The 25856-nt window shown below is 43.3% G+C and overlaps 1 protein-coding gene across 1 annotated transcript in view; it reads right to left on the bottom strand.

Annotated features, from left to right (window-relative positions):
- Positions 1-9677: 9677 nt before the first annotated feature.
- tmx3b (thioredoxin related transmembrane protein 3b) overlaps positions 9678-25856 on the bottom strand; it is a 68265-nt gene continuing 52086 nt past the window's right edge. Inside the window, exons 11-16 of the mRNA XM_023972547.2 lie at positions 25440-25497; positions 25154-25207; positions 22606-22662; positions 15945-16074; positions 14666-14734; positions 9678-10569 (exon numbers count right to left, since the gene is read on the bottom strand). Coding sequence (XP_023828315.1) covers positions 10297-10569; positions 14666-14734; positions 15945-16074; positions 22606-22662; positions 25154-25207; positions 25440-25497 — 641 coding nt within the window. The 3' untranslated portion in view covers positions 9678-10296. The remainder of the gene's footprint in view (positions 10570-14665; positions 14735-15944; positions 16075-22605; positions 22663-25153; positions 25208-25439; positions 25498-25856) is intronic.

Raw genomic sequence — 25856 nt, forward strand, 5'->3', positions numbered from 1 at the left:
CATGATGGAATGTTAATTGCTTAATTAACTCAGGAACCACACCTGTGTGGAAGCACCTTTCAATATTCACTGAACAAAAATATAAAACGCAACATGCAACAATTTCAAAGATTTGACTGAGTTACAGTTCTGAGTTACAGTTCAGAAAATCATTCAATTGAAATATATTCATTAGGCCCTAATCTATGGATTTCACATGAGTGGGAATCTGTTGGTCATAGATACCTTAAAAAAAAAGATAGAGGCGTGAATCAGAAAATCACTCAGTATCTGGTGTGACCACCATTTGCATCATGCAGCGCAACACATCTCCTTCACAGAGTTGATCAGGCTATTGATTGTGGCCTGTAGAATGTTATCCTACTCTTCAATGGCTGTGCGTAGTTGTTGAATATTGGAGGGAACTGGAACACGCTGTCATACACATCAATCCAGAACTTCCCAAACATGCTCAATGGGTGACATGTCTGGTGATTAGGCCTCTAAAATGATATTGGAGGTGGCTTATGGTAGAGAAATTAACATTCAATTCTCTAGCAACAGTTCTGGTGGACATTTCTGCAGTCAGCATGCCATTTGCACGCTCCCTCAAAACTTGAGACATCTGTGGCATTGTGTTGTGTGACAAAAATGCACATTATAGAGTGGCCTTTTATTGTCCCCAGCACAAGGTGCACCTGTGTAATGATRATGCTGTTTAATCAGCTTCTTGATATGCCACACCTGTCAGGTGGCTGGWTTATCTTGGCAAAGGAGAAATGCTCACCAACAGMGATGTAAACACATTTGTACACAACATTTGAGCGAAATAGGCTTTTTGTGTTTATGGAACATTTCTGGGATCTTTTATTTCAGCTCATGAAACATGGGAGAGACACTTTACATGTTACATTTATATTTTTCTTCAGTTCAGTATCCCTCATTTACTCATGTGTTTCAAATCAAATCAAGTTGATATTTATATAGCCCTTCGTACATCAGCTAATATCTCGAAGTGCTGTACAGAAACCCAGCCTAAAACCCCAAACAGCAAGCAATGCAGGTGTAGAAGCACGGGCCAGGAAAAACTCCCTAGAAAGGCCAAAACCTAGAGAAGAAACCTAGAGAGGAACCAGGCTATGAGGGTGGCCAGTCCTCTTCTGGCTGTGCCGGGTGGAGATTATAACAGAACATGGCCAAGATGTTCAAATGTTCATAAATGACCAGCATGGTCAAATAATAATCAGGAGTAAATGTCAGTTGGCTTTTCATAGCCGATCATTAAGAGTATCTCTACCGCTCCTACGGTCTCTAGAGAGTTGAAAAACGCAGTTTCCATTATTTTGGCAGTTACTTGTACATGTAATGACATCTGTCAGTACTCAGTGTACACGTGTGGGTTGGTTTCCATGGTGAACATTGATTAACCAACCCACCTTATCTTTTTCTTTCCCTTTCTTTCTTTGAGTGATGAATGCTAAGCTTCAAGTGCCTTGAAAAATAAACCAGTACGTATATGTCTTATTATTACTGAGTCTACCAGACTCAGAACAGCCTCAATTCGTCAGGGCGTGGACTCTACAAGGTGTCGAAAGGGTTCCACAGGAATGCTGGCCCATGTTGACACCAACGCTTCGCACAGTTGTTTCAAGTTTGCTGGATATCCTTTGGGTGATGGACCATTCTTGATTCACACAGGAAACTGTTGAGCATAAACAAATCAAATCAAATCGTTATTTGTTACATGCGCCGAAAACAACAGGTGTAGTAGACCTTACAGTGAAATGCTTACTTACAAGCCCTTAACCAACAATACCATTTTAAGAAAGAATAAGTGTTAAGTAAAAAATAGATAAATAAAAAATAACAGCAACAAATATTTAAAGACCAGAAGTAAAATAACAATAGCGATGCTATATACAGAAGGTACCGGTACAGAGTCAATGTACGGGGGCACCGGTTAGTCGAGGTAATATGTACATGTAGGCAGAGTTAAAGTGACTATGCATAGATAATAAACAGAAAGTAGCAGCAGCGTAAAGGGGGGGGGGCAATGTAAATAGTCTGGGTAGCCATTTGATTAGCAGTTCAGGAGTCTTATGGTTTGGGGGTAGAAGCTGTTAAGAAGTCTTTTGGAACTAGACATGGCGCTCCGGTACCGCTTGCCATGCGGTAACAGAGAGAACAGTCTATGACTAGGGTGGATGGAGTCTTTGACAATTTTTAGAGCCTTCCTCTGACACCACCTGGTATAGAGGTCCTGGATGGCAGGAAGCTTGGCCCCAGTGATGTACTGGGCCGTACGCACTACCCTCTGTAGTGCTTTGCGATCTGAGGCCGAGCAGTTGCCAAACCAGGCGGTGATGCAACCAGTCAGGATGCTCTCGATGGTGCAGCTGTATAACTTTTTGAGGATCTGAGGACCCATGCCAAATATTTTCAGTCTCCTGAGGGGGAATAGGCTTTGTCGTGCCCTCTTCACAACTGTCTTGGTGTGTTTGGACCATGATAGTTTGTTGGTGATGTGGACACCAAGGAATTTGAAGCTCTCAACCTGCTCCACTACAGCCCCGTCGATGAGAATGGGGGCGTGCTCGGTCATCCTTTTCCTGTAATACACAATCATCTCCTCTGTCTTGATCACGTTGAGGGAGAMGTTGTTGTTCTGACACCACACTGCCAGGTCTCTGACCTCCTCCCAGTAGGCTGTCTCGTTGTTGTCAGTGATCAGGCCTACCACTGTTGTGTCATCGGCAAACTTAATGATGGAGTTGGAGTTGTGCCTGGCCATGCAGTCATGAGTGAACAGGGAGTACAGGAGGGACTGAGCACGCACCCCTGAAGGGCCCCCGTGTTGAGGATCAGTGTGGCAGATATGTTGTTACCTACCCTTACCACCTGGGGGCGGCTCGTCAGGAAGTCCAGGATCCAGTTGCAGTGGGAGGTGTTTAGTCCCAGGGTCCTTAGCTTAGTGATGAGCTTTGAGGGCACTATGGTGTTGAACGCTGAACTGTAGTCAATGAATATCATTCTCACATAGGTGTTCCTTTTGTCCAGGTGGGAAAGGGCAGGGTGGAGTGCAATAGAGATTGCATCATCTGTGGATCTGTTGGGGCGGTATGCAAATTGGAGTGGGTCTTGGGTTTCTGGGACTATGGTGATGATGTGAGCGATGGCCAGACTTTCAAAGCACTTCATGGCTACAGGCGTGAGTGCTACGGGTCGGAAATCATTTAGGCAGGTTATCTTAGTGTTCTTGGGCACAGGGACTATGGTGGTCTGCTTGAAACATGCTGGCATTACAGACTCAGTCAGGGACAGTGTCACGACTTCAGCCAAAGTCGATTCCTTTCCTTGTTCGGGCGGCACTCGGCGTCGCCGGTCTACTAGCCATCGCCGATCRACTTTTCATTTTCCAGTTGATTTGTCCTTGTTTCTACACACCTGTTTTTCATTCCCCTAATTATTGTTCATATATTTAACCGTCTGTTTCCCCCATGGTGTTGTGCGGGATTGTTTTATTGTCATGTTCGGTAATGTTGGTGACTGGTTATTTCGACGGGTGCTGTTTCTTGCCKGTGCGTAAAAGTTAATGTGTTTGTGTTTGGGCAAGTGTATTGTTTTTCCTTGCACCATTCATTATTCTGAGTAAAGTTACGTTGCTCCCATTCTCTGCTCTCCTGRGCCTGACTGCATACACCAGCTACACTCACCATTCTTACAGACAGGTTGAAAATGTCAGTGAAGACACTTGCCAGTTGGTCAGCGCATGCTTGGAGTACARGTCCTGGTAATCCGTCTGGCCCTGSAGTCTTYTGAATGTTGACCTGTTTAAAGGTCTTACTCACATCGGCTACTGAGAGCGTGATCACAGTCATCRGGAACAGCGGATGCTCTCATGCATGTTTCAGTGTTACTTGTCTCGAAGCGAGCATAGAAGTAATTTAGTTAGTCTGGTAGGCTCGTGTCACCGGGCAGCTCGCGGCTGTGCTTCCCTTTGTAGTCTGTAATGGTTTGCGAGCCCTGCCACATCCGACGAGCATCGGAGCCGGTGTCGTACGATTCAATCTTAGTCCTGAATTGACGCTTTGCCTGTTTGATGGTTCGTCGGACGGCATAGCAGGGATTTCTTATAAGCTTCCCGCTCCTTGAAAGCAGCAGCTCTACCCTTTAGCTCAGTGCGGATGTTGCCTGAAATCCATGGATTCTGGTTGGGGTATGTACGTACGTACAGTCACTGTGGGGATGATGTCATTGATGCACTTARTGATGAAACTAGTGACTGATATGGTGTACTCCTCAATACCATCGGAAGAATCCCGGAACATATTCCAATTTGTGCTAGCAAAACAGTCCTGTAGCTTAGCAGCTGCTTCATCTGACCACGTTTTTATTGACAGTCACTGGTGCTTCCTGCTTTAGTTTTTGGTTGTAAGTAGGAATCAGGAGGAATTATGGTCAGATTTGCCAAATGGAGGGTGAGGGAGAGCTTTGTAGGTGTCTCTGTGTGTGGAGTAAAGGTGGTCTAGAGTTTTTCCCCTCTGGTTGCACATTTAACATGCTAATAGAAATAACGTAAAATGGATTTAAGTTTCCCTGCATTAAAGTCCCCGGGTACTAGGAGCGCCGCCTCTGGATGAGCGTCTTCCTATTTGCTTATGGAGGTATTCAGCTTATTGAGTGCGGTCTTAGTGCCAGCATTGGTTTGTGGTGGTAAATAGATAGCCATGAAGAATATAGATGAAAACTCTCTTGGTAAATAGTGTGGTCTACAGCTTATCATGAGATTCTCTAACTCAGGCGAGCAAAACCTCGAGACTTACTTAGATTTCATGCACAAGCTGTTGTTTACWATTACACATAGACCGCCACCCCTTGTCTTACCAGAGGCTGCTGTTCTATCCTGCCGACAGAGTGTACAGTGAAAAMAAAAAGTATTTGAACCCTTTGGAAATACCTGGATTTCCTCATAAATTTGATCTGTACTTCATCTAGGTCACAACAATTAACAAACACKGTTTGCTTAAACTAATAACACACAAACAAGTGTACGTTTTCATGTCTTTATTGAACACACCGTGTAAACATTCACAGTGCAGGGTGGGAAAGGATCGATGGTAAAGGCAYATTACCCACTCGCCGTCGGATCCTTACAAGGCASCCAGACCTACGTCCCCGATATCTCTGTCTCTTTCTTCTGCAAATGCRGGGGATGAGGACCTTGTCGGGTGTCTGGAGTAAATCCTTRGCGTCCGWCTCGAACCCATAAAAAAAWARATTATTCCAGTACGYGGTGAGTAATCGCTGTCCTGATATCTAGAAGCTCTTTTCGGTCATAACCGACGGTGGCAGTAACATGGTGTACAAAATAAGTTACAAATAACAAGAAAAAACACACACAATAAGKCATCTCCTCCGGTGCCATTATGTTCACAGACCCAGCAAAGTTGCAGTTCTTGACACAAACCGGGGKGCCTGGAACCTACTASCATACCCCGTTCAAAGGCACTTAAATCTTTTGTCTTGCCCAATTARCCTCTGAATGGCACACATACACAATCCATGTCTCAATTGTCACAAGGCTTAAAAATCCTTCTTTAACCTGTCTCCTCGCCTTCATCTACACTGATTGAAGTGGCTTTAATACTGATTGAAGTGGATTTTCTTAATGTTTTGTATACTCAGTGTATATCAACCATTGTTATTAACTGGCAAATATTATGTCAATATATTTGTCACTTTAAACATCATGCTGACCTCAAACTGTTAAATGGGTCTGTGAATGAGACTAAAAGTGATTGCTACAGAATGTATTCTACTATTAGGCCAGACAAAATTGATTCACTGTTTAACGGATTTTCCCCCCAGAAAAGTGAGGTGAGCGAGCAAAAAAATACAAATAAAAATAATAAGGTGGATAAGGAATAACAACTTTACCACCTTGTTCTTGGCTATATGGACATGAACAATAGGCAAAATATTCCATTTCAGACTGATTTTCAGATTATTATTAATACACACATGAACATTAATGAGCATGATTCAAACAGGATGTATAATAGAATGCAATATTCTATCATAGAAAAAAAAAGTCATGTATAAATGTATTATCAGTTCATTAATCTACTAAATTGTATAGTCTAACAAATTCAAGAATGATTAACAAGAAATAAATTGTAATCAAATTAAAATGATGCATGAGCTTATTACCTGCATGCATCTCTATAGACTAGGCATTAACAAAATATTCATACAAATACGATTAGGCCTCTCATAYACTAGTAGGCCTTGTAGAAAGAGGGTCAATCAAGTTAGGTCTGCCAAATTAATGTAGCAGTGGAAAAAAATACATAAATCCAGCCATAGAGTATAACCTTTCATCACAAATTTTTTTTAAATAACATGCACAATTAGAAGCATCAATCTATATAGAGCAAGCCGACTCAATTCGGCCAGTAACTTTGCTCACCGCATCCTTCGATTGTCTCGTCTGGCTGCCACGAAAAGCCCCCACCTGCTGATATGCACGAAGTGTGTGCGTGCCACTGGCGATGTACTTTGCTGGACAAGCTAGCTGTTCTCCGCGGTGCATCATCACTTCAAACTAATTCCGTCGTGGTGTTATCGGTTGGCCTATTACTACTGGTAGTACCGGTAAAATGTAAGTTATGAATCGCAAATCACCATACAGCTGACACACTTCGATTTCATCAATCATTTTGACTTCAATTTGGTTGTACAAAATACTATCAGRTTACACTGCGTTTTTGCTGATGAATGCCCTAATCTCTGACAAATCCAGATGTTTGTTTCGTTTATGWATCGCTTCAAATATATCTGAAAATGATGCAATAACCATACATTTTACCGAATGTTTGTTTATAATGAGGGACGTCCCACGTTTAACCTGGACACATAGGAATTTGCGCCGGCTTCAGCCATGACTGCATGAGAGAATTGAAACATCTGCACGTCGCCTGCAGGTGCCAGTTTGTGTGTTTCACTGTCCAAACTGAGGCTCGAACATGATTTGAGCGCGTGATCTGAGGCGTTTGGTCTCTTGGGCGTCAATTTGGGAAAGCCTCAAGGGAGAGCGGACAGTGGATTATAAACAAAGAGCCGCATGTATTGGCCAAAAAAGAACACATCAGATTTTTTTTCTTTTTCCGGGGTGTGGAGAAAAGTGAGGCGGGGCATCCGTTAAACAGTAATTCAACTTTGTCCCGGCCTTATTTGTTTGCTATTTAAACATGCGGCATAAATAAGAAACTGAAGCAGAAACGTAATCACCCTTGTCSAGTGATTTAGATTGTTGGTTTTGTGAAAGTTTTTGCAGGGGTAGTTAGAGACAGCGAGCTCGCCTCCTTAATTTAACACACAATGAAACTCGTTCTCGCTATATGGCGAGGTAATTGAGCGATGAATTACTTGTTTCATGGGCAACACACAATGGCACTGATTCTGGTGGTTATTATCTCCCATTCTGGTCGTAATTCATCCCTCTAATGACAACCCAAAGGAAAATGTACAGTCTTCTCCTTTAATCAGACCTGGAAAAACAAACCACTCTTATCTAAGGGGAAAATGCAATGTATTTTGAGTTTCATATTTCCAACCCCTTTTGCATGGGGGCTTTACATGTTTTCCTGATGAAAGTATGAGTTTGAAGGCCTATGAGGTGCCTTTTCATTMTATGGAGTCAAGTCTTGGGTGTTTGACTTTTGTACATTGTTGTTCCCCCGGGAAAGGAAATAAATTAGTMTTACATTGAAAGTAATGCAATTAGCCTCTGCCAGACGTAGATCTCCCAAAGTTGATTATATCAGCAATAATTGAGTAGATGTCTCTACCTAGAATTACATTATAATAGCAAAGAGCAGGGAGAATAAGTGTGGAAGGAGGATATAAAAAAATATAGGAAGATTGAATGAGAGGGAGATAGAGGGAGAGTATTACATGTGTAGGAGGGCGGGCGGGCTCATTGTAATAGCTGGAATGGAATAAATGGACAGTTATCAAACATTTGGAAACCACATTTGATTGTTCCATTTATTCCATTCCAGCCATTACAATGAGCCCGTCCTCCTATAGCTCCCCCCACCAGCCTCCTCTGAAGTATACATACGTAACAGTGTTTCAGTGAAGAACAAACAGGCGTCAAGTCAACAAGAAAAAGAGGACAATCTTTATTTCAAACCAGTAATAAAGTGTGACAATCTCAATTCAAACCCAATGAGTGGAGTTTGGCAGAGAATAGTAGGCAACTACAATGACCAGAATGCAAGGCAAGGGCATGTTGGTTTCCATAGTGCAATTTCACAGTTGTCTTCTGAAAACCAAGATTAGTACTTGGGTTCGGGTGCCTAATTTTGTCAACTAAACGCTAGTTAAACGCAAGCACAATAGACGGGTTAGCTGACGTCACGAAAACGATGCGCGCGCTTCAATGGGGCAGAGGGCCGTGTGTTGTGATTCTGGATGGCCAGATAGCTAGCAACAATGACAAGAAGCTGCCATGTGGGGAATCATAGGMAGCAAGTTTTTGATCTTGTTCTTGATACCATGTCTTGTTTTTGAGGTGCTTTGACTGTAGTCATGTCTATGCTAATATGGCTCAAATTTGCTAGCCAACTAACAACTGTAACGATCTATTTGAGATAAGTGCTCATTGTGCAAATGTATTGTTTTCGATAAACATTGGAGACTAAATATATAACATTTTGTCATCAATCTAACACAATCTGTTTTGCCCTATAGTTGCGCACATTTCGGTTTTGTTTCTAAACTATCAACACTTCTATGAAAACCGCTAAAGAAAAGTAACAATTGTTATGTAATATAACAGTTTTACTGGGTAACTTAACGAGAGAGCTGGAGATCACGTTTTTCGTAATACTTATTTGACCTTGATCTAACATTTCACAAACATCAGTATGCCATGTATCCGTAAGACAAACCGTTGTAGTAGTTGATCTGGCATTGTTCATCAACCGTAGGTCATATCAAATACATTGTTTATGTCATGCAATGCTTATGTAGGACTAAGAATATAAACGACAGTGTACCCCTTTAAACGCCACATGACCCTTTTATTGCAATGTACTGTCATTAAGTACTGTAAAAACTCCCAKCAGGTTTTTGTCAGTGCATTGAGTAAACTCACACTGAATTGTATTGTAATCTCAGTGCATTTGGATGCAATCTGATACCATTTCCTACCAGAACTWGTGATGGACAACAGGTGGTGAAGATCTTTCAGAGGAGAGCAAAAAGCCACCATTTTGGATCTGATCAGCCATTGTCTTCAAGTYTATTACCATTCCATGTTTGCATCCYAAATGGCACCCAATTCCCTATATAGTGCACTACTTTTGGCCAGGCTGGTCAAAAGTAGTGCACTATATAGGGAATAGGGTGCCATTTCGGATGCACAAACCCATATTGATGTCATTAAGCCTGTCTCCCATTACATTAACCATTGGCCATCTAAAATAGAGAAAAAACAACTTACTGTACAGTGTGTCTATTTAAAACTACAGCAGGGTAAATAAGCCAGACATCCCMTCAACCTTACATTATCCAGATTGTGGGCTCTACCTATGTAATTGTTTGCATCATTTCCACTGTTGTACACTGTTCTATGAATAAGRGTCTGGAGTTACAAATGTGAGATTCCATTTGAAATGCATGAGTATTCATTTTATGGCAAATTTTCCTTCATGGGCACTTCCTCTGCAGTCGACTATGGGTGAATTGCAACATTCAGCGGGGGGGGGGGGTGTATTTTAATCAAAAGCTTTGAAATGGGAATACTAAATTCCATCAGAACAAAGTGTATAAATCAATATCAAATATTTCAGTGCCAATGAACACGGGAAAATGGGTTACCTTTTTACCACATTACCAATGGGTCACATTTTTTAAAGCACAAATGCTACCTGATTCAAAMMATGGAAMGACCCTGTGTAGTGGTTGTTTAAGAAACGATAATAATACATTTAGCTAAAATGTGGCTTATTTCCTTCCTTTCTTCTCTGCAACACTTATCAATGACTAATCTTTGTAATTCCATTTCAAAAAGGCTAATTTAATAAAGGACATGATTTTTTTAGTGCGTTGCCTAGCGGCTGACCTAACTGACTAATAAGATTCAATAGCAATAAAAAACAGTCTGCGAAAAGAAAACAGTAGGGCAGGGGGGGAAAAGGAAGATAAAGATGAAAAAAAAATGTAAAACAACACATTGTTGATATGTGTCTGAGTTCCATGTTGCTGTATGTCACTAGGCCGGTTCCTCCGCCTCCACTACCCTTGGCATTAATCTGCTTTCTTGTCGTCCGGGTTCTTCTCCTGCTCCTCCTCTTCCTCATTCTCTCCGTCCTCCTCGGGGCCCTCCAGCTCTCCGGAGGCCTGCCGAGGCTCGTCCTCCTCTTCGTCCTCCTCCTCGTCGTCCTCCCTCTTCATGAGCTCCATGTCCTCCTGGCCATCGTCTGACTCGGCTGTGCAGATGCCATAGCACATCAGGCTGATCACACCCAGCGGCAGACCAAACAGGAAACAGCCCAGCACTGGGGAGCTGCGAAACACAGACTGAGAGGAGGGAGGGGTGATCGGGGGAAAAGTTGAAGAGGGAGAGATTGGCAGAGATGGAGAGAAAGAGAGAGGAGGTTTGGCAGTGGTGGACAGAAGGTAGGGTGGAACAGTGGAAAGAGTAAATATATATATTTATGCTGTTAGATTCTGAGTTAAACTTGGAACATTGCTATCCTAGAGACATGATACATCAGAAGTAAGACTATGGTATCTGAGGGGTGATAGACTGGTTTTTACATCAGAAGTTAATGGTTATCTGTAGGAGCCAGATGGCTTTGGAATGTGCTGGGTAGCTGGGAGGCAGTCACATGATTGCTATGGGTGGAGATCTTTGGGTTAGGCATCAAGGGGTTTGAGGTCAGGTCAGATCACCTTACGGGAGAAGGAATGGTTTATTACCCCATCACTTTGTCTTCCTGTCGAACCATAAAATATGTAAGGATTGGAGAGAAGGAGGAGTGCCTAAATTGTATGGTGTGGTGGCGGAAACATGTTTTGTCTAATTCAGCTYTATTGATCCTCTGGGAAGAATTAAACTTGGTTAAGCMTTCATAGCGTCCGTTGAGTTTTTTACTCTGATAATTAGATCCTAACAATGCCAAACAACACATATTCAATGCCAAACATATCATTACCTAACATGCACTATTTATGCTTGCCTGGCTCAGTTTTCCCTTCTAAACCAAGCTAAACGACCCTCACAGTCACACACGCAACCCCAGGAACCTCAAATATAACTGTATAATTTGCCCTCTTTGCTCAGCGTTCCCTTATAAACCAACCTAAATTAGCCTCACCTACGGGCACAGATGAGCTCAGGGCACTACTCCAGTGACGCACAATGTCTTCCTCTAAAATATAGATGAGTGGCAGTGAATCATTGGGCCTTAATAGAGCGGGTTGCAGGGGAGACAATGTGCCGAGAGGCAAGACATTCAGTCAAAGGCTGCTGTCATCCAGGAAGGAAAGGAAGAGAAATCCTGCCGACAACGCCAGGGGAAGAAGAGGGATGGTAATTGCCAGGCGTGTGTAATGCTAAAGATGGGTGTGCTTTGCTAACTCATGCAGCATCATGAGTCATTGGGTCTAATGCGGACCATTGCTTCCTTGCAGTGATGTGTGTTTGTGTGCACTCCGAGGGCAAGGTGATGGCTGCTTGCTCATCTCGTTCACTGAGTGACCAAGGCTAGCAGGGGCACTACTCAAAAGAAACAACTGAGTGCTTCACAATAAAYAATTATGACATTCAGACTGAAAAAAATAACGAAATCCTTCTTTCCCATTWCAGATTTTAGTGGGGCATGCTTGAACTTCACACAAAAAAACAACTGTGAAACTTCTATACAACGTTTCAAAAAGGTAATTTTAGGCAAAAAAAACAAGAATGATTTCCCTTTTCCCCCCTCGGTGACCATTTTCCATCAATTTATTTTTCCTGACAGATTAGCATTTTTCTAAATCTAATCTATCATTTTCTTTTCCATTTGAGGGCACCTTTAAGGTTTATTCTTGGATCGGGTATCGTCTACTTTCTGAATAGCATTACGCTACTACATCCCATTTTCATTCATATCACACAGTCAGCCAAATAAACACTAGTCCTCCCTGTTACGAAACCAACTAGCTAGCCTACTGACTTCACTTCACTACACTCGCTAAGTCTAGGGGTCCTAGGCCTAGCTATAACCTGATTTGATGTGTGCAGACCGTGATGTATGCATCTGCCCAGGAGACAGCAACCTTACTTGGGTCCAGGGCTAGCTCAGTCTTGACTCCTTTGTCGGCCAGCTCAAACAAGTTATGGATGTTCAAAGTGGTGACAAAAAAATATAAAAACAAAAAAATATAAAAACAAAAAAAGGCATGCCCAAAAAATAACGATTCAAACCAAAGGCCCAAATGGCCCTCAAACTGCAGCAGCCTCACGGCTATGCAAGCTGCCACACTGACTGATTACCCACACCTGTGCACAATCAACACTTAACAAAACTTCCTGGCAGAGCACAACACCTGACTCAGTTGGTGCTGTCACCTGGGGATGGAGTGTGAAAGTGGTAGTGTAGTGTCTAATTGTACTATAAGAACAGCTCCAACAGTTCAAAGAAAGATTTATTTATCCCTTCCCTCTCTTTCTGTCATCTTTTCTCTCTGTCACGGTTGCAACTTCCTTTTTCAATACACCTCTTCTATTGACGAGTCATCTCCTTGTGARACTGGTAACTATCAGGGGAATAATAGTGGGCCTTAAGACACATACTAGGGATGCACGATATATCGGTGAACATATCGGAATCGGCCGATATTAGCTAAAAATGCCAACATTGGTATCGGCCCAAGTCTAGTTWAACCGATGTCAAAGCTGACGTGCATACCTATATAACATAGGTACATGACGTAATGCAAGCATTTCGCTACACTCGCATTAACATCTGCTAACCATGTGTATGTGACAAATTAAATTTGATAATGACGCCACGTAAAATGTTGCGCTACACGTGCAACACAGCATTCCTAAACTAGCCCACAATGTATGATGTGTGGATCGAGCAGTCAACAAGTCAGCAGTCATTTGAAAGAGTAACAAAATTTCAGCGAGACAAATCAAAGGCGAAATCCATTAAAGCCGAGATAATGGAATTCATTGCCCTTGACAATCAACCGTTCTTTGTCATGGGTGATGTTGGCTTTCGCCAACTGGTCGAGCACCGGTACACACTACCAAGTGCGCTATTTTTCAGATGTTGCCCTACCGGAGTTACACAGTAATAGCGTCACTGCTATTAACGTCACCACATACATACTATGGAACGCCGTTTGGGTCTTTGCGTGTSAAAAAAGATACAGTAGCACTGTCAACGCTGTACAAAAAAGCAAACCTCGGCCACGAACAATGTGTTTACAATACCGCATTGGTAATAAAGCATAATTTGTTCGACCGCATCTTCTGGGGTAGCTAGCTTTAGCTTGGTACCTAGCTAGCATCAATACAACCAGCCTGAAAACAATGACCAYAAGAACCTYCAGTCATTTTCATTATTCTTAGCAATGATTTAGGAATCCTTGTGAGTAAGTATTAGCTAGGTTGCCACTTGTTGTTCGCCTATTGAAATTGAACTTKATTTCCTGAAAATAACTAGCTAGTCAGCAACTTGAACCCTGTTGCCCAAAGCTAACGTTATAATCTGGCTAGTGAGYCTCGACCACACCGGGTTATGTATTGTGAAGCTWGCCACAATAAGGATTAGGCACAATAGTGGAATTTGCGGTWTGCCTTCAAAATAAAAGAARGTCATTGACAGTAATGCAAATGAATACAAATAGTAGAATTATGCCATACTTTKATTTTGAAGGCTAACRYCAAAGTCCACTATTGTGGCTATTCCTTATTGTGGCTAGCTTCACATAGATGCGTTCGCCCACCATTAATCAAATAAGAGCTGTCTTATGAATTAGGGTTATTTTAGATGATGACACCAAGTATATAGTTAGCTAGCTAACTATAGCTACTGARACAGATGTTGTGTTATTTGACACGTCAAATAGTGTTATTTGACGTGTATCTTTTTTGACACGCAAAGACCCAAACGGCGTTCCATAGAAATCCTGGTTGAGAATGAAACGACTGAACAAATGAACAACGAAACAGCACAGCAAGTAAGTGAAAGAAATAGGTTTTGTGTGTCCATGTGTGTGTGTGTTAAGTATTTAACTGTACTAGAATGCTTAAAATGCCGATAKAATTGTAAATATCGGTTATCGGCATCAGGTTTCTTGGCAAGGAAAATACTGGATATCGGTATCGGCCAAAAATGTCATATCACTAACACATACTGTAGCTAGCTACACAGGATATTGTACAGAGAGCTGTTTCCTTCCATATTCTACTTGTTATTCAGAAAATATAATGAGAAATATTATTCAAATGAAAAACGGCAACCAAATGTTGTTTTTTCTTAATTGTTTTGATAGAGACATCACGACAGCATACATTTAACCTGTGCTGCATACATGGCCAATTTATCCTCCCTCAATCATCTTGTTTTCCCATTTCCCCTTGCTATTTGCCTAATGCTGATTGTGCCCAGCCACTCACCATAATGGTGGACTTGGCGTCGAAGGCCACTCGTTTGACCCTCTGGAACATGCCGTCTCCTCCCTGGGCCTGAGGGGAAACACACAGACAGAGGATGTGGTGTTATAGTGGAGCACTGGGGAGACTGGAATGTGAGAGAGAGAGAGAGAGAGAGAGAGAGAGAGAGAGAGAGAGAGAGAGACATCAGCCTGCCAGCGCTTCCTCATTAGAGTCTTTGACAGCATAGCAGCCATGAGGTGAGCTGGCTGGGCTGGCACGAGCCTGGGGAACAGAACAGGGTTCTCACTCTCCACTGCTGTTTACTTGGTGGGGTTTTGGTTTGTTTTGCCAGGCGAAAAATAACACTGCTGAACGCTCTGGGAAAGAGAAGGACTTCCGTTGTGTTTGGATTACGGTTTAATTCATCTGTGACTTTATAATAAACAAGAGGGGGAAAGGATGTCACTTTTTCCAGCTGCCATTTAGTGGATTCAATGATYTATAGAAACCCCTGATTGCTGATGCTATGTATTGGCCATAGAGCGGCTTTAAAGCCACCGGTTGGCCATATTGGCACTCCCCAGTAGGAGCAGTACTCCATAGGAATTAATGGAATTCTACAGTATTTAAATTACACGTTTCAACGACAAAATTACATGTCTCTAAGTATTTGGTTGTTGTAGTGGGGATAGTTACATAAGTCATCTCTAAATATTATACTTTAAGGAATTAAAAAATATATTTTCATTTTTTATATGTATGTTTAGCTCACATAATATAATTTAAAAGTATGCATTAAGGTGTCTCTAATAGAATGAATAGGGGGGGGAAATTAATAAATGCATTTCTATAGCTTCCAAACTATATTTTTACAACAGTGGGGGGGTGCCAAGATGGAGGCATGGTGGCTTCAACACAGCACCCCCATATGTCATCTAGTGTACATATAAATCATTGAGTGGAGTATATTATAATGCCAAATACTGATACTGGAATATATTATATGCCAAATACTGACACTGTAAATAAGTATTTAGGAGCCAGAGTAATGGCAGAAAGGCTATGTAGAAGAAAAACGATGTAACATAAATGTCAATCGCAATAAAGGATATTGCCAAAGAGTCCATCCAGTCTCATTGGAATTCCCTGGATAAATAAAGACTAAACAAAGCCTGGACCGCTGCACAAACAATTTGAGCTTTTTGTTGCAGTTAGAATGGTCAAATAAATAGGGGAAGGGAAAAGAAAACCAGCTGGAGCCAAAATGGCGGAGGGGAGTCAGAAGAGTGGAGTTGTGGACCTGAGCGGAACCGTCTAGAACACTGTTGATGAAGTGAACCAGCTGCTCCAGGGTCTCCACYGGCTCGCTGGGCAGGAAGTACTGCTCATTAGACGTGTTGAGGATGATGATGGACGGCACCGACACCTCTCTGTGTGGGAGAGAGGAAGAGGAGATTATCACTCTAAAAAAGGTCACAGAGATATGGCAGATAACCAATTCAGAAGATAAACTATGCAGCAAAATGTCAATCTCAATAAAGGATGATTGCAATCGTTCGACTGCAATCATTTTAGCAGTGGAAGGATTGAGGTACAGGCAGGTGGGAGAAATAGATTGGAGGGTTGGAGCAGGGATTGAACCCCTGTCTATGGTGAGGAGAGCAGTATATGCCTTTAAGCCTGGAGCATTAGCACTAGACCACYGATCACATGCGCCGAATACAACAGGAGACTGTGATTACAGGGCTACAGTAGGCAGGAGGCCTTTGGCCAGTGGGAGGTCAGGGGTGAGCGCTCTCTATTTCAAGCACACTCACTACCTCTATCAAATAAAATCCCATTTTGTTTGTCACATGCGCTAAATACAACAGATGTACAGTCGTGGCCAAAAGTTTTGAGAATGACACAAATATAAATTTTCACAAAGTTTGCTGCTTCAGTGTCTTTAGATATTTTTGTCAGATGTTACTATGGAATACTGAAGTATAATTACAAGCATTTCATAAGTGGCAAAGGCTTTTATTGACAATTACATGAAGTTGATGCAAAGAGTCAATATTTGCAGTGTTGACTCTTCTTTTTCAAGACCTGCAATCCGCCCTGGCATGCTGTCAATTAACTTCTGGGCCACATTCTGACTGATGGCAGCCCATTCTTGTATAATGAATGCTTATAGTTTGTCAGAATTTGTGGGTTTTTGTTTGTCCACCCGCCTCTTGAGGATTGACCACAAGTTCTCAATGGGATTAAGGTCTGGGGAATTTCCTGGCCATGGACCCAAAATATCGATGTTTTGTTCCCCGAGCCACTTAGTTATCACTTTTGCCTTATGGCAAGGTGTTCCATCATGCTGGAAAAGGCATTGTTCGTCACCAAACTGTTCCTGGATGGTTGGCAGAAGTTGCTCTCGGAGGATGTGTTGGTACCATTCTTTATTCATGGCTGTGTTCTTAGGCAAAATTGTGAGTGAGCCCACTCCCTTGGCTGAGAAACAACCCCACAAATGAATGGTCTCAGGATGCTTTACTGTTGGCATGACAAAGGACTGATGATAGCGCTCACCTTGTCTTCTCCGGACAAGCTTTTTTCCGGATGCCCCAAACAATCGGAAAGGGGACTCATCAGAGAAAATGACTTTACCCCAGTCCTCAGCCGTCCAATCCCTGTACCTTTTGCAGAATATCAGTCTGTCCCTGATATTTTTCCTGGAGAGAAGTGGCTTCTTTGCTGCCCTTCTTGACACCATCCTCCAAAAGTCTTTGCCTCACTGTGCGTGCAGATGCACTCACACCTGCCTGCTGCCATTCCTGAGCAAGCTCTGTACTGGTGGTGCCACAATCCTGCAGCTGAATCAACTTTAGGAGACGGTCCTGGCGCTTGCTGGACTTTCTTGGGCGCCCTGAAGCCTTCTTCACAACAATTGAACAGCTCTCCTTGAAGTTCTTGATGATCCGATAAATGGTTGATTTAGGTGCAATCTACTGGCAGCAATATCCTTGCCTGTGAAGCCCTTTTTGTGCAAAGCAATGATGACGGCACGTGTGTCCTTGCAGGCAACCATGGTTGACAGAGGAAGAACAATGATTCCAAGCACCACCCTCCTTTTGAAGCTTTCAGTCTYTTATTCGAACTCAATCAGCATGACAGAGTMATCTCCAGCCTTGTCCTCGTCAACACTCACACCTGTGTTAACGAGAGAATCACTGACATGATGTCAGCTGGTCCTTTTGTGGCAGGGCTGAAATGCAGTGGAAATGTTTTCGGGGGATTCAGTTCATTTGCATGGCAAAGAGGGACTTTGCAATTAATTGCAATTCACCTGATCGCCTTTCATAACATTCTGGAGTATATGCAAATTGCCATCATACAAATTGAGGAAGCAGACTTTGTGAAAATTAATATTTGTGCCATTCTCAAAACTTTTGGCCACGACTGTAGACCTTAACGTGAAATGCTTACTTACAACAARAACCAACAATGCAGTTTTAAGAAAATATTTACTAACTAAACTAAAGTAAAACATTAAATACGAGAAGTAACACAAAATAACTATAATGCGACTATGTACAGGGGGTACGGGTACCGAGTCAATGTGCGGGGGTACAGATTAGTCAAGGTAATTTGTACATGTAGGTACGGGTAAAGTGACTATGGATAGACAAACAGCGAGTAGCAGCAGTGTAAAAACAAATTGTTCTGCAGTCTTATGGCTTGGGGGTAGAAGCTGTTAAGGAGCCTTTTGGACCTAGACTTGGCTCTCCGGTACCACTTGCCGTGCAGTAGCAGAGAAAACAGTCTATGACTTCAGTGACTGGAGTCTTTGACAATTTTTTGGGCCTTCCTCTTGACACCGCCTAGTATATAGGTCCTGGATGGCAGGAAGCTTGGCCCCAGTGATGTACTGGGCCGTATGCACTACCCTCTGTAGTGCCTTGCGGTCTGAGGCTGAGCAGTTGCCATACCAGGCGGTGATGCAACCAGTCAGGATGCTCTCGATGGTGCAGCTGTAGAACTTTTTGAGAATCTGGGGACCCATGCCAAATATTTTCAGTCTCCTGAGGGGGAAAAGGCATTGTCGTGCCCTCTTCACGACTTTCTTGGTGTGTTTGGACCATGATAGTGTGTTGGTGATGTGGACACCAAGGAATTTGAAACTCTCGATCCGCTCCACTACAGCCCCGTCGATCTGAATGGGGGGCGTGTTCGGCCCTCCTTTTCCTGTAGTCCACAATCATCTCCTTTGTCTCGCTCGTGTTGAGGGAGAMGTTGTTGTCCTGGCACCACACTGCCAGGTCTCTGACCTCCTCCCTATAGGCTGTCTCATTGTTGTCGGTGGTCAGGCCTACCACCGTTATGTCGTCAACAAACTTAATGATGGTGTTGGAATCGTGCTTGGCCACGCAGTAGTGGGTGAACAGGGAGTACAGGAGGGGACTGAGCACACATCCCTGATGGGCCCCCATGTTGAGGATCAGTGTGGCAGATGTGTTGTTGCCTATCCTTACCACCTAGGGTCGGCCCGCCAGGAAATGCAGGATCCAGTTGCAGAGGGAGGTGTTTAGTCCCACGGTCCTTAGCTTAGTGATGAGCTTTGTGGGCACGATGGTGTTGAACGCATATCAACCATGATGCCAATTAAATAGTAGATTATAGTGTAAGAAGCACAAGAAACAAAAATAACAAAGAAGCTTTACAGTCAAGATGGGATACACAGCTCTTTTCGATGCGGCTCTACTTTTCCTGAGGGCATTGGTATTTGGTATGGATGAAAGGCAATGCGATGCAGAGTTTTTGGAGTGTCATCTTGATCTTTATGCAAACAGTGTGCGACTCTGGCGGCATCATGGGGCCACAGTTAAAGGAACCTTTACAAATTAGAGCTGACAACTGAATCAGAGGGAGTCTAGCACTGGGTGGCCACACAGCTGAGGTGACATATACAGTGTCACACAGACACACAGTGTAACCCAGAAGATCAGACACAACTGCACAGCTCAACTGAGAGAAGGCACACGTATAGATAGATACAATGTACACGTGCGTGCACACACACACACACAACTACACAGACCAGCTGAGATAAAGCATGTTGTGCATCACTGTGCACACCGCAGCTGAGCTTAGACACACAAGCTGCGCACACACACTAGCTTTGTAGACAGCCCTCCACTACACCACCATTAGGCTGAGATCTGGAGCTGTGCACACACACACACAACCCCCCCCCCCCCCATCCACAAACCCTACGTGAGTACTCCATCTGACATTCAGCCGAGAACCAACAGATGGCAGACATTTTGAATCAACATGGATTAGCCCATTCACCTTTCAGAGAGCAGACTGCTGGGGCTTTTCAGCAGCACTTCCACTCTCACTCTGCCTGCTTTGCCCATGCATATTGCAGAATGGCTCTCAGTCATAGCAACGGCCATTACGGAGAGTGCGAGAGTCGCCACGGCTCTGGCTCCTCCAGTTTCCACCCAAACACAATGCAATGAATGCATACCATATGCCCGGCTGTGATGTTGCAGCGGCATTGCTACGGCGCTAATCCTATACTCAAACAGACGGGCAGAAACACTAAAACCAGCCTCAGACGTTAAACTACATGGGACTAGGGAGTGTGTGTGCTTGCATGCGCGCACGTGTGTGTGTCTGCCAGATATGACTGGGCGCTTCTCGCTGCCAGAGAAGGAGCCCAGTAATCTGTGTGATGAAGGAGGGGAGGATAAAAGGCCATCAGATTTATTTCCCTGGCCTTCCTAAGGGAGCGGGATTAGTGGCCATTGACAGGCCGGGATTTTATTCCTCAAAGGAGGCCAATTAATCCTGGGCAAACTCGGTCCGGGGCRGTCCAAAAGAATCACAGACACACACAAGCAAGCACATATATACACAAGCATGCAAACAGTTGTGTAATCACTACCCACCCTATACACATTTTAATATGTATGTCTATTATAATCCCCCATCACAGTGTCAGCATTACACACAGACACACAGTGTACTTTGATCACAGACATATTCACAGTAACACATTTGCTGTCATCACAAACACACTCTGTAAACCCCTGGTGTGATTAAAAGAGCATGTTTACTGTAATCTCCCTCACACAAACAATAACATTCCGAGGTATTTAACCCCCCCCCTCCACATACACTAGGGTTGTCATGATGCTAATATAGCAATTCATCCGAAATACCGTGTAAAGGAAACAAAACATGAAGCAGACTTGTTTTTGGGGGAAAACAGTCATAATGTTGAAAAAATATATATTTTACAGAAAGTCATTTTTTCAAGGACCATCGAGTTTAGTCTGCTCCGTGTTTTCTTTTTTGCCATGGAAAATCTGGTATCATGACAACACTAACCAAACACACGTTTTGGGCACGCTCATATTAAAAAAGACTAACCAGGTGAATCCAAACGAAAGCTATGATCCCTTATTGATGTCACCACTTCAATCAGTGTAGATGAAGGGGAGGAGACAGGTTAAAGAAGGATTTTTAAGCCTTGAGACAATTGAGGCATGGATTGTGTATGTCTGCCATTCAGAGGGTGAATGGCCAAGACAAAAATATGTAAGTAACTTTGAACAGGGTATGGTAGTAGTTGCCAGGCACTGTTTTGTGTCAAGAACTGCAACACTGATGTGTTTTTGACATAGTTTCCTGTGTGTATCAAGAATGGTTCAGCACCTAAAGGACATCCAGCCAACTTGACCCAACTGTGGGAAGCATTGGAGTCAACATGGGCCAGCATCCCTGTGGAATGCTTTTAATACCTTGTATAGTCTACGCCCCTATGAATTGAGGCTGTTCTGAGGGCAAAGGGGGATGCAACTCAATATTAGGAAGGTGTTCCTAATGTTTGGTATACTCCTTGTATTATGTATGTATGCATGGTTGCATGCATACATCACACACACACACACACACACACACACACACACACACACACACACACTATGTCCTGTGCCCCCGCTGCCCCGCTGTGATCCTGCTGGCCCTGCCAGGCTTGGCGGTCCGGGCTAATTAACAGTGTGGTGGTGTCAGAACAGCAGCAGCACAGGCCTCTCAGAGCATGACACCACACCACGCAGCAGCGAGCCCTGTCACGCAGCTCCATACCAGGGCTTACTGCATCATTAGCACAGCTCTCCCTCCGACAGCCATTAAAGCACAGGCCCAATAAGACTCTAATCCACCAGCTTCATAGGACTCGTGTATTCTCCCCTTCTCCACGGCGGTATCTATACAAGGTAAACCTGGCAGGGAGCTAGCATTAGTGATGGGGGAAAAAATAAAAAGATACAGTTACATATCGGGATATTATTTTTTCAATATATTGTATCGTTTTGACAATGTCGCAATATTTTTGCGCTAGTTGGCTGTACCTGCACCAAAACGGCAGTATTTTTCCTTCAAAGTTTGTTCTCGATCTTCTTTTTAAATAGGTAGKCATTTTGTTTTTAGCACTTTTATTTCCCTGACTGATCAAAACTCATTCTCATGGCTCTCTCTTGTCCCTCTGCAGCAGACATATGGTAAGCAATATGTTTGGAACATRGAATCGCACTAAAATCACAGTATCGAATCGCAATACATATAGAATCGTAATACATATCGTATCAGCACCTAGGTATCATGGTAATTCTGACAATTCCCAGCCCACTAAAAGCAAATAACGGTCAGTCCCGGGTAATTGACGGATCCAACAGAGTGCATTTTAATAGCGGAGGCCGACTTTAAATTGCGGTTTTATGGAGTCTGACAGTGTGAGGTTACTGCGGTAGCCTAGGAAACCTGAGAAGGGAGTAGGGGGAAGAGAGGAGGAGGCAGTYGAAGGGAGGAAGAGACAGGCAGGTGGTGGTAGAAGAAAGGGGTGGTAGAGGAGAGGAAGTACAGAAGAGGAGGTAAAGAAGCAGAGAGATGGAGGAGAAAAAGGAGGAGACGCTCACCCCATAATGAGGCTGTTGATGTAGTCGTTTCCATCCATGTGGCCAAACTGGAAGTCTCTGGGGAGATAGAACAAGACAAGCAACAAAGTGAGACACAACATGCATACAAACAAGCTCATTTATGACAAACAACTCATCATAAGACCAACAAAATGAAAGGAGACCAACTCATATAAGCATTGCTATCCTAACAAGAGTCATAACACAAGACCTAGTTTCCTATGAAGACTGAACCAAGGACTCCCTTCTCTCGCCAATGGCACGTAATAGCAAAATAACACAAAATTCCCATCTTCTTTTCAAAAAAGTATCGGATGATCGTATCGGTAAGGCAGAGGAAGGAAGAATTCCATTTGTATCTCGTTGTGTTGTTCTGTGTTGGCGCATGCCATTTCTATCTCATTGTGTTGTTCTGTGTTGGCGCCTGTGTGATACATTGTGGGAAGAAAGCAGGCGATAGGGATGGAAGGGGACTGCCGCAGAAGCCGGGGGAACTGGGAAGAACCCAGTCATTTGCACTGAGAGACGGATTAGGCCGCCTCAACATATATATTACATTCATATTGAATCATGGTTCCATCTGGAACACCTGTCCCCTGGGTGCCAAACAATACTGCCGGTGCCAATATCAATGACATGTTTATGAAGACACTCAACTATTATTAAACTCGATCTAATCTGGTTAGGCTGAAGCTCAGTCAGATAATATTGGGCTAAAGACTGAGTACTTGAAGTGAGGCTTGTTGAATTCTTATTCTAAGATAGCAAGCAATTGTGAGACATTACTCTTACCCAAGAGGAAGCTAGTTTATGGACTTCAATGAATGAATTCAGTGTGTGTGTGTGTGTGTGTGTGTGTGTGTGTGTGTGTGTGTGTGTGTGTGTGCATATATATGCCTGTGTGTGTGTACATGTGAGAGACTTTTGGAAGAATATATTATACACATTTTATGTGGTGAGCGTGTCTATAAATGTCAGTTCATCATAGCAATCACCATAGCTCTCCCCGCTCAACCGCATAAATATTGCTGTCTCCCTCCCGTTCCCCCTGTCTTCACCTCCCTCTACCTCCCTCCCACTCTCTTTTCAACTCCCTGCTGTGCAACAGACCCACAACGCTAACTCACAATCACTCAAATACACATATCCCCAAACCATAGCACACAGACACACACACCTAGCCAGCACCCAAACAGAGAGAATCACACCACACACACAGACACGTCTCCTTGGGTAGTCTCCTCTCAGAGATTGCATTTATCGCTCTGTCACACTGTTGCGGATGGAGGGCGAGCTGAATGCCACAGTATTCATTACCGCCCTCACACATCGCCTCACTCATCCAAATGACATCTATCTGCATCAGTCGCCTGCCCTCCGTGTCTGCCTCAGTCTCCGTGTCTGCCTCAGTCTCCGTGTCTGCCCACCAGAAGGGGCACTAACAAGGGGGGTGTGACGTAATTACAACGAGCCATCTAGCATTTAGGTTGTGTCAAAACACTGGGCTATAATCTAACTGTGAATCAGGAGAGTGTGATGACTTCAAAAACAAGGCGCGATAGCGTGGCAGATCGTCTAACTGATGATAGGGATCTGTGAAATTCAATCAGCTCTAATGTGGCTGCCTGGAGAGGAGAAGAAACACTTTGATCATAGAGATTTTAGATAATAGCTCTTCATTTAGCTAGAGGGCCAGCACCGGTGAATTAACTAGTAWAGAGAAAGAGCAATATGGAGTGTGTGCCAAGTATGGTGAGATTCTGTACATTGACACTAATATGTATGACTATGTATGGGACGAGGGTCTGTACTGCAGTGAATGCATTTGATGTGTGTGTTCTTACGCATCAGCCTTATGAAATCCCATTTCGAGTTTGTCGCGAGGTAGATCACTTCTTAATTAAAGCAAAATTAATCCATTGCACGCACCATTCTGTAATGTAGTGTTCCATTCACACTGGTGATAGTTTAATAAGGTATTCTTACAGGAGAACAAAGTCTCGTGAGGTAATAAGTTCCTCCAACTGTGCAGCGACTGACAGCTCCAGAGGAGCGCCTATTTTTGGTAAGCCTGACATTTTGCATAATTACCTCCCCACTGATACTGAATGAAACCAGACATGTCCTCAAAGAAGTACAGCTGGTTAGGCTGTCTCCCCACAGCGATCCCTTGTAATGTGTGTGTGTGTGTGTGTGTGTGTGTGTGTGTGTGTGTGTGTGTGTGCGTGCGTGCGCGCGTGCGCGTACACTTGTTCTTCTATCCTCATGGGGACCTGAAATCTCCAAATGTTCCCACAAGGATAGTAAAACAAGGACCATGAAGACAAAAGACTATTTTAAGTTTAGGGGTTAAGTTTAGGGTTAAAATTAGGGTTAGAATTAGGGGTTAGATTTAGGTTTAGAGTTAGGGGTTAAGGTTAGGGATTAGAGAAAATAGGATTTTGAATGGAAATACATTTTAGGTCGGCCACAAGGACAGAAAAACTAAAGTTTGTGTGTGTGTGCTTATGAATATATGAATGGTCCATCTTCATCCAAACACTCTTACCTGTTAAAATGCTCCCTGTATTCCTTTGCCACTCTCTGAATCAGAGTCTTTAATCTAACAGACAAATCAAGAGGGAAAGGTACCACATTAGTTCACATCAGTCCATATCGTGACGCTCTTCCCACATGCATCAATTTGTAGGCAATCCAAAACAATAAATGCAGRGCTTATCTTTAGTTGAAAAAGCTGGGCGTTTTTAAATGCCGCCGCAGCGGTTTCCATGGAAGCGTGCGATTGTAATTTGTCTAGCAGCACTAGGCTTTAATTTCACAATGTTCTTTTGTACCTGCCGCTTTCCTCTGTCGGGTCCTTCTCGTCGATGACTGCAATCGCCACCAATTTGCCTGTAGAGGGAGAGAGGGATTACAAATCACACTCACAAACAGACAGAAGAAGAGAAGGCGGGAGGACAATAGCCTGAAGATAAAAGGCTTTGGTGGAGATATAGCACATCACTACAGAAGCAGCTAAAACAAAGAAAGCACCAACCAAGGTTTCTATTAATTTGTCATTCTGCATTTGGTGACTTCTTGGTGGTTCTAGAACCAGTGAGCGGAGGCTACTCAGGTGCAGTAGAAGGGGAAGAAGCCCATAAGAACAAGACAAATGGACTCATAAAACAACTGCCATACAACTTAAGATGGGTGTTCATGTATTGTTCAGCGTTCAGGCTTGTGGACTGATGCAGGAAGGAAGCACTTAG

This window comes from Salvelinus sp. IW2-2015, linkage group LG27 (genome assembly GCF_002910315.2).
Source record: "Salvelinus sp. IW2-2015 linkage group LG27, ASM291031v2, whole genome shotgun sequence".
Taxonomy (NCBI): Eukaryota; Metazoa; Chordata; class Actinopteri; order Salmoniformes; family Salmonidae; genus Salvelinus; species Salvelinus sp. IW2-2015.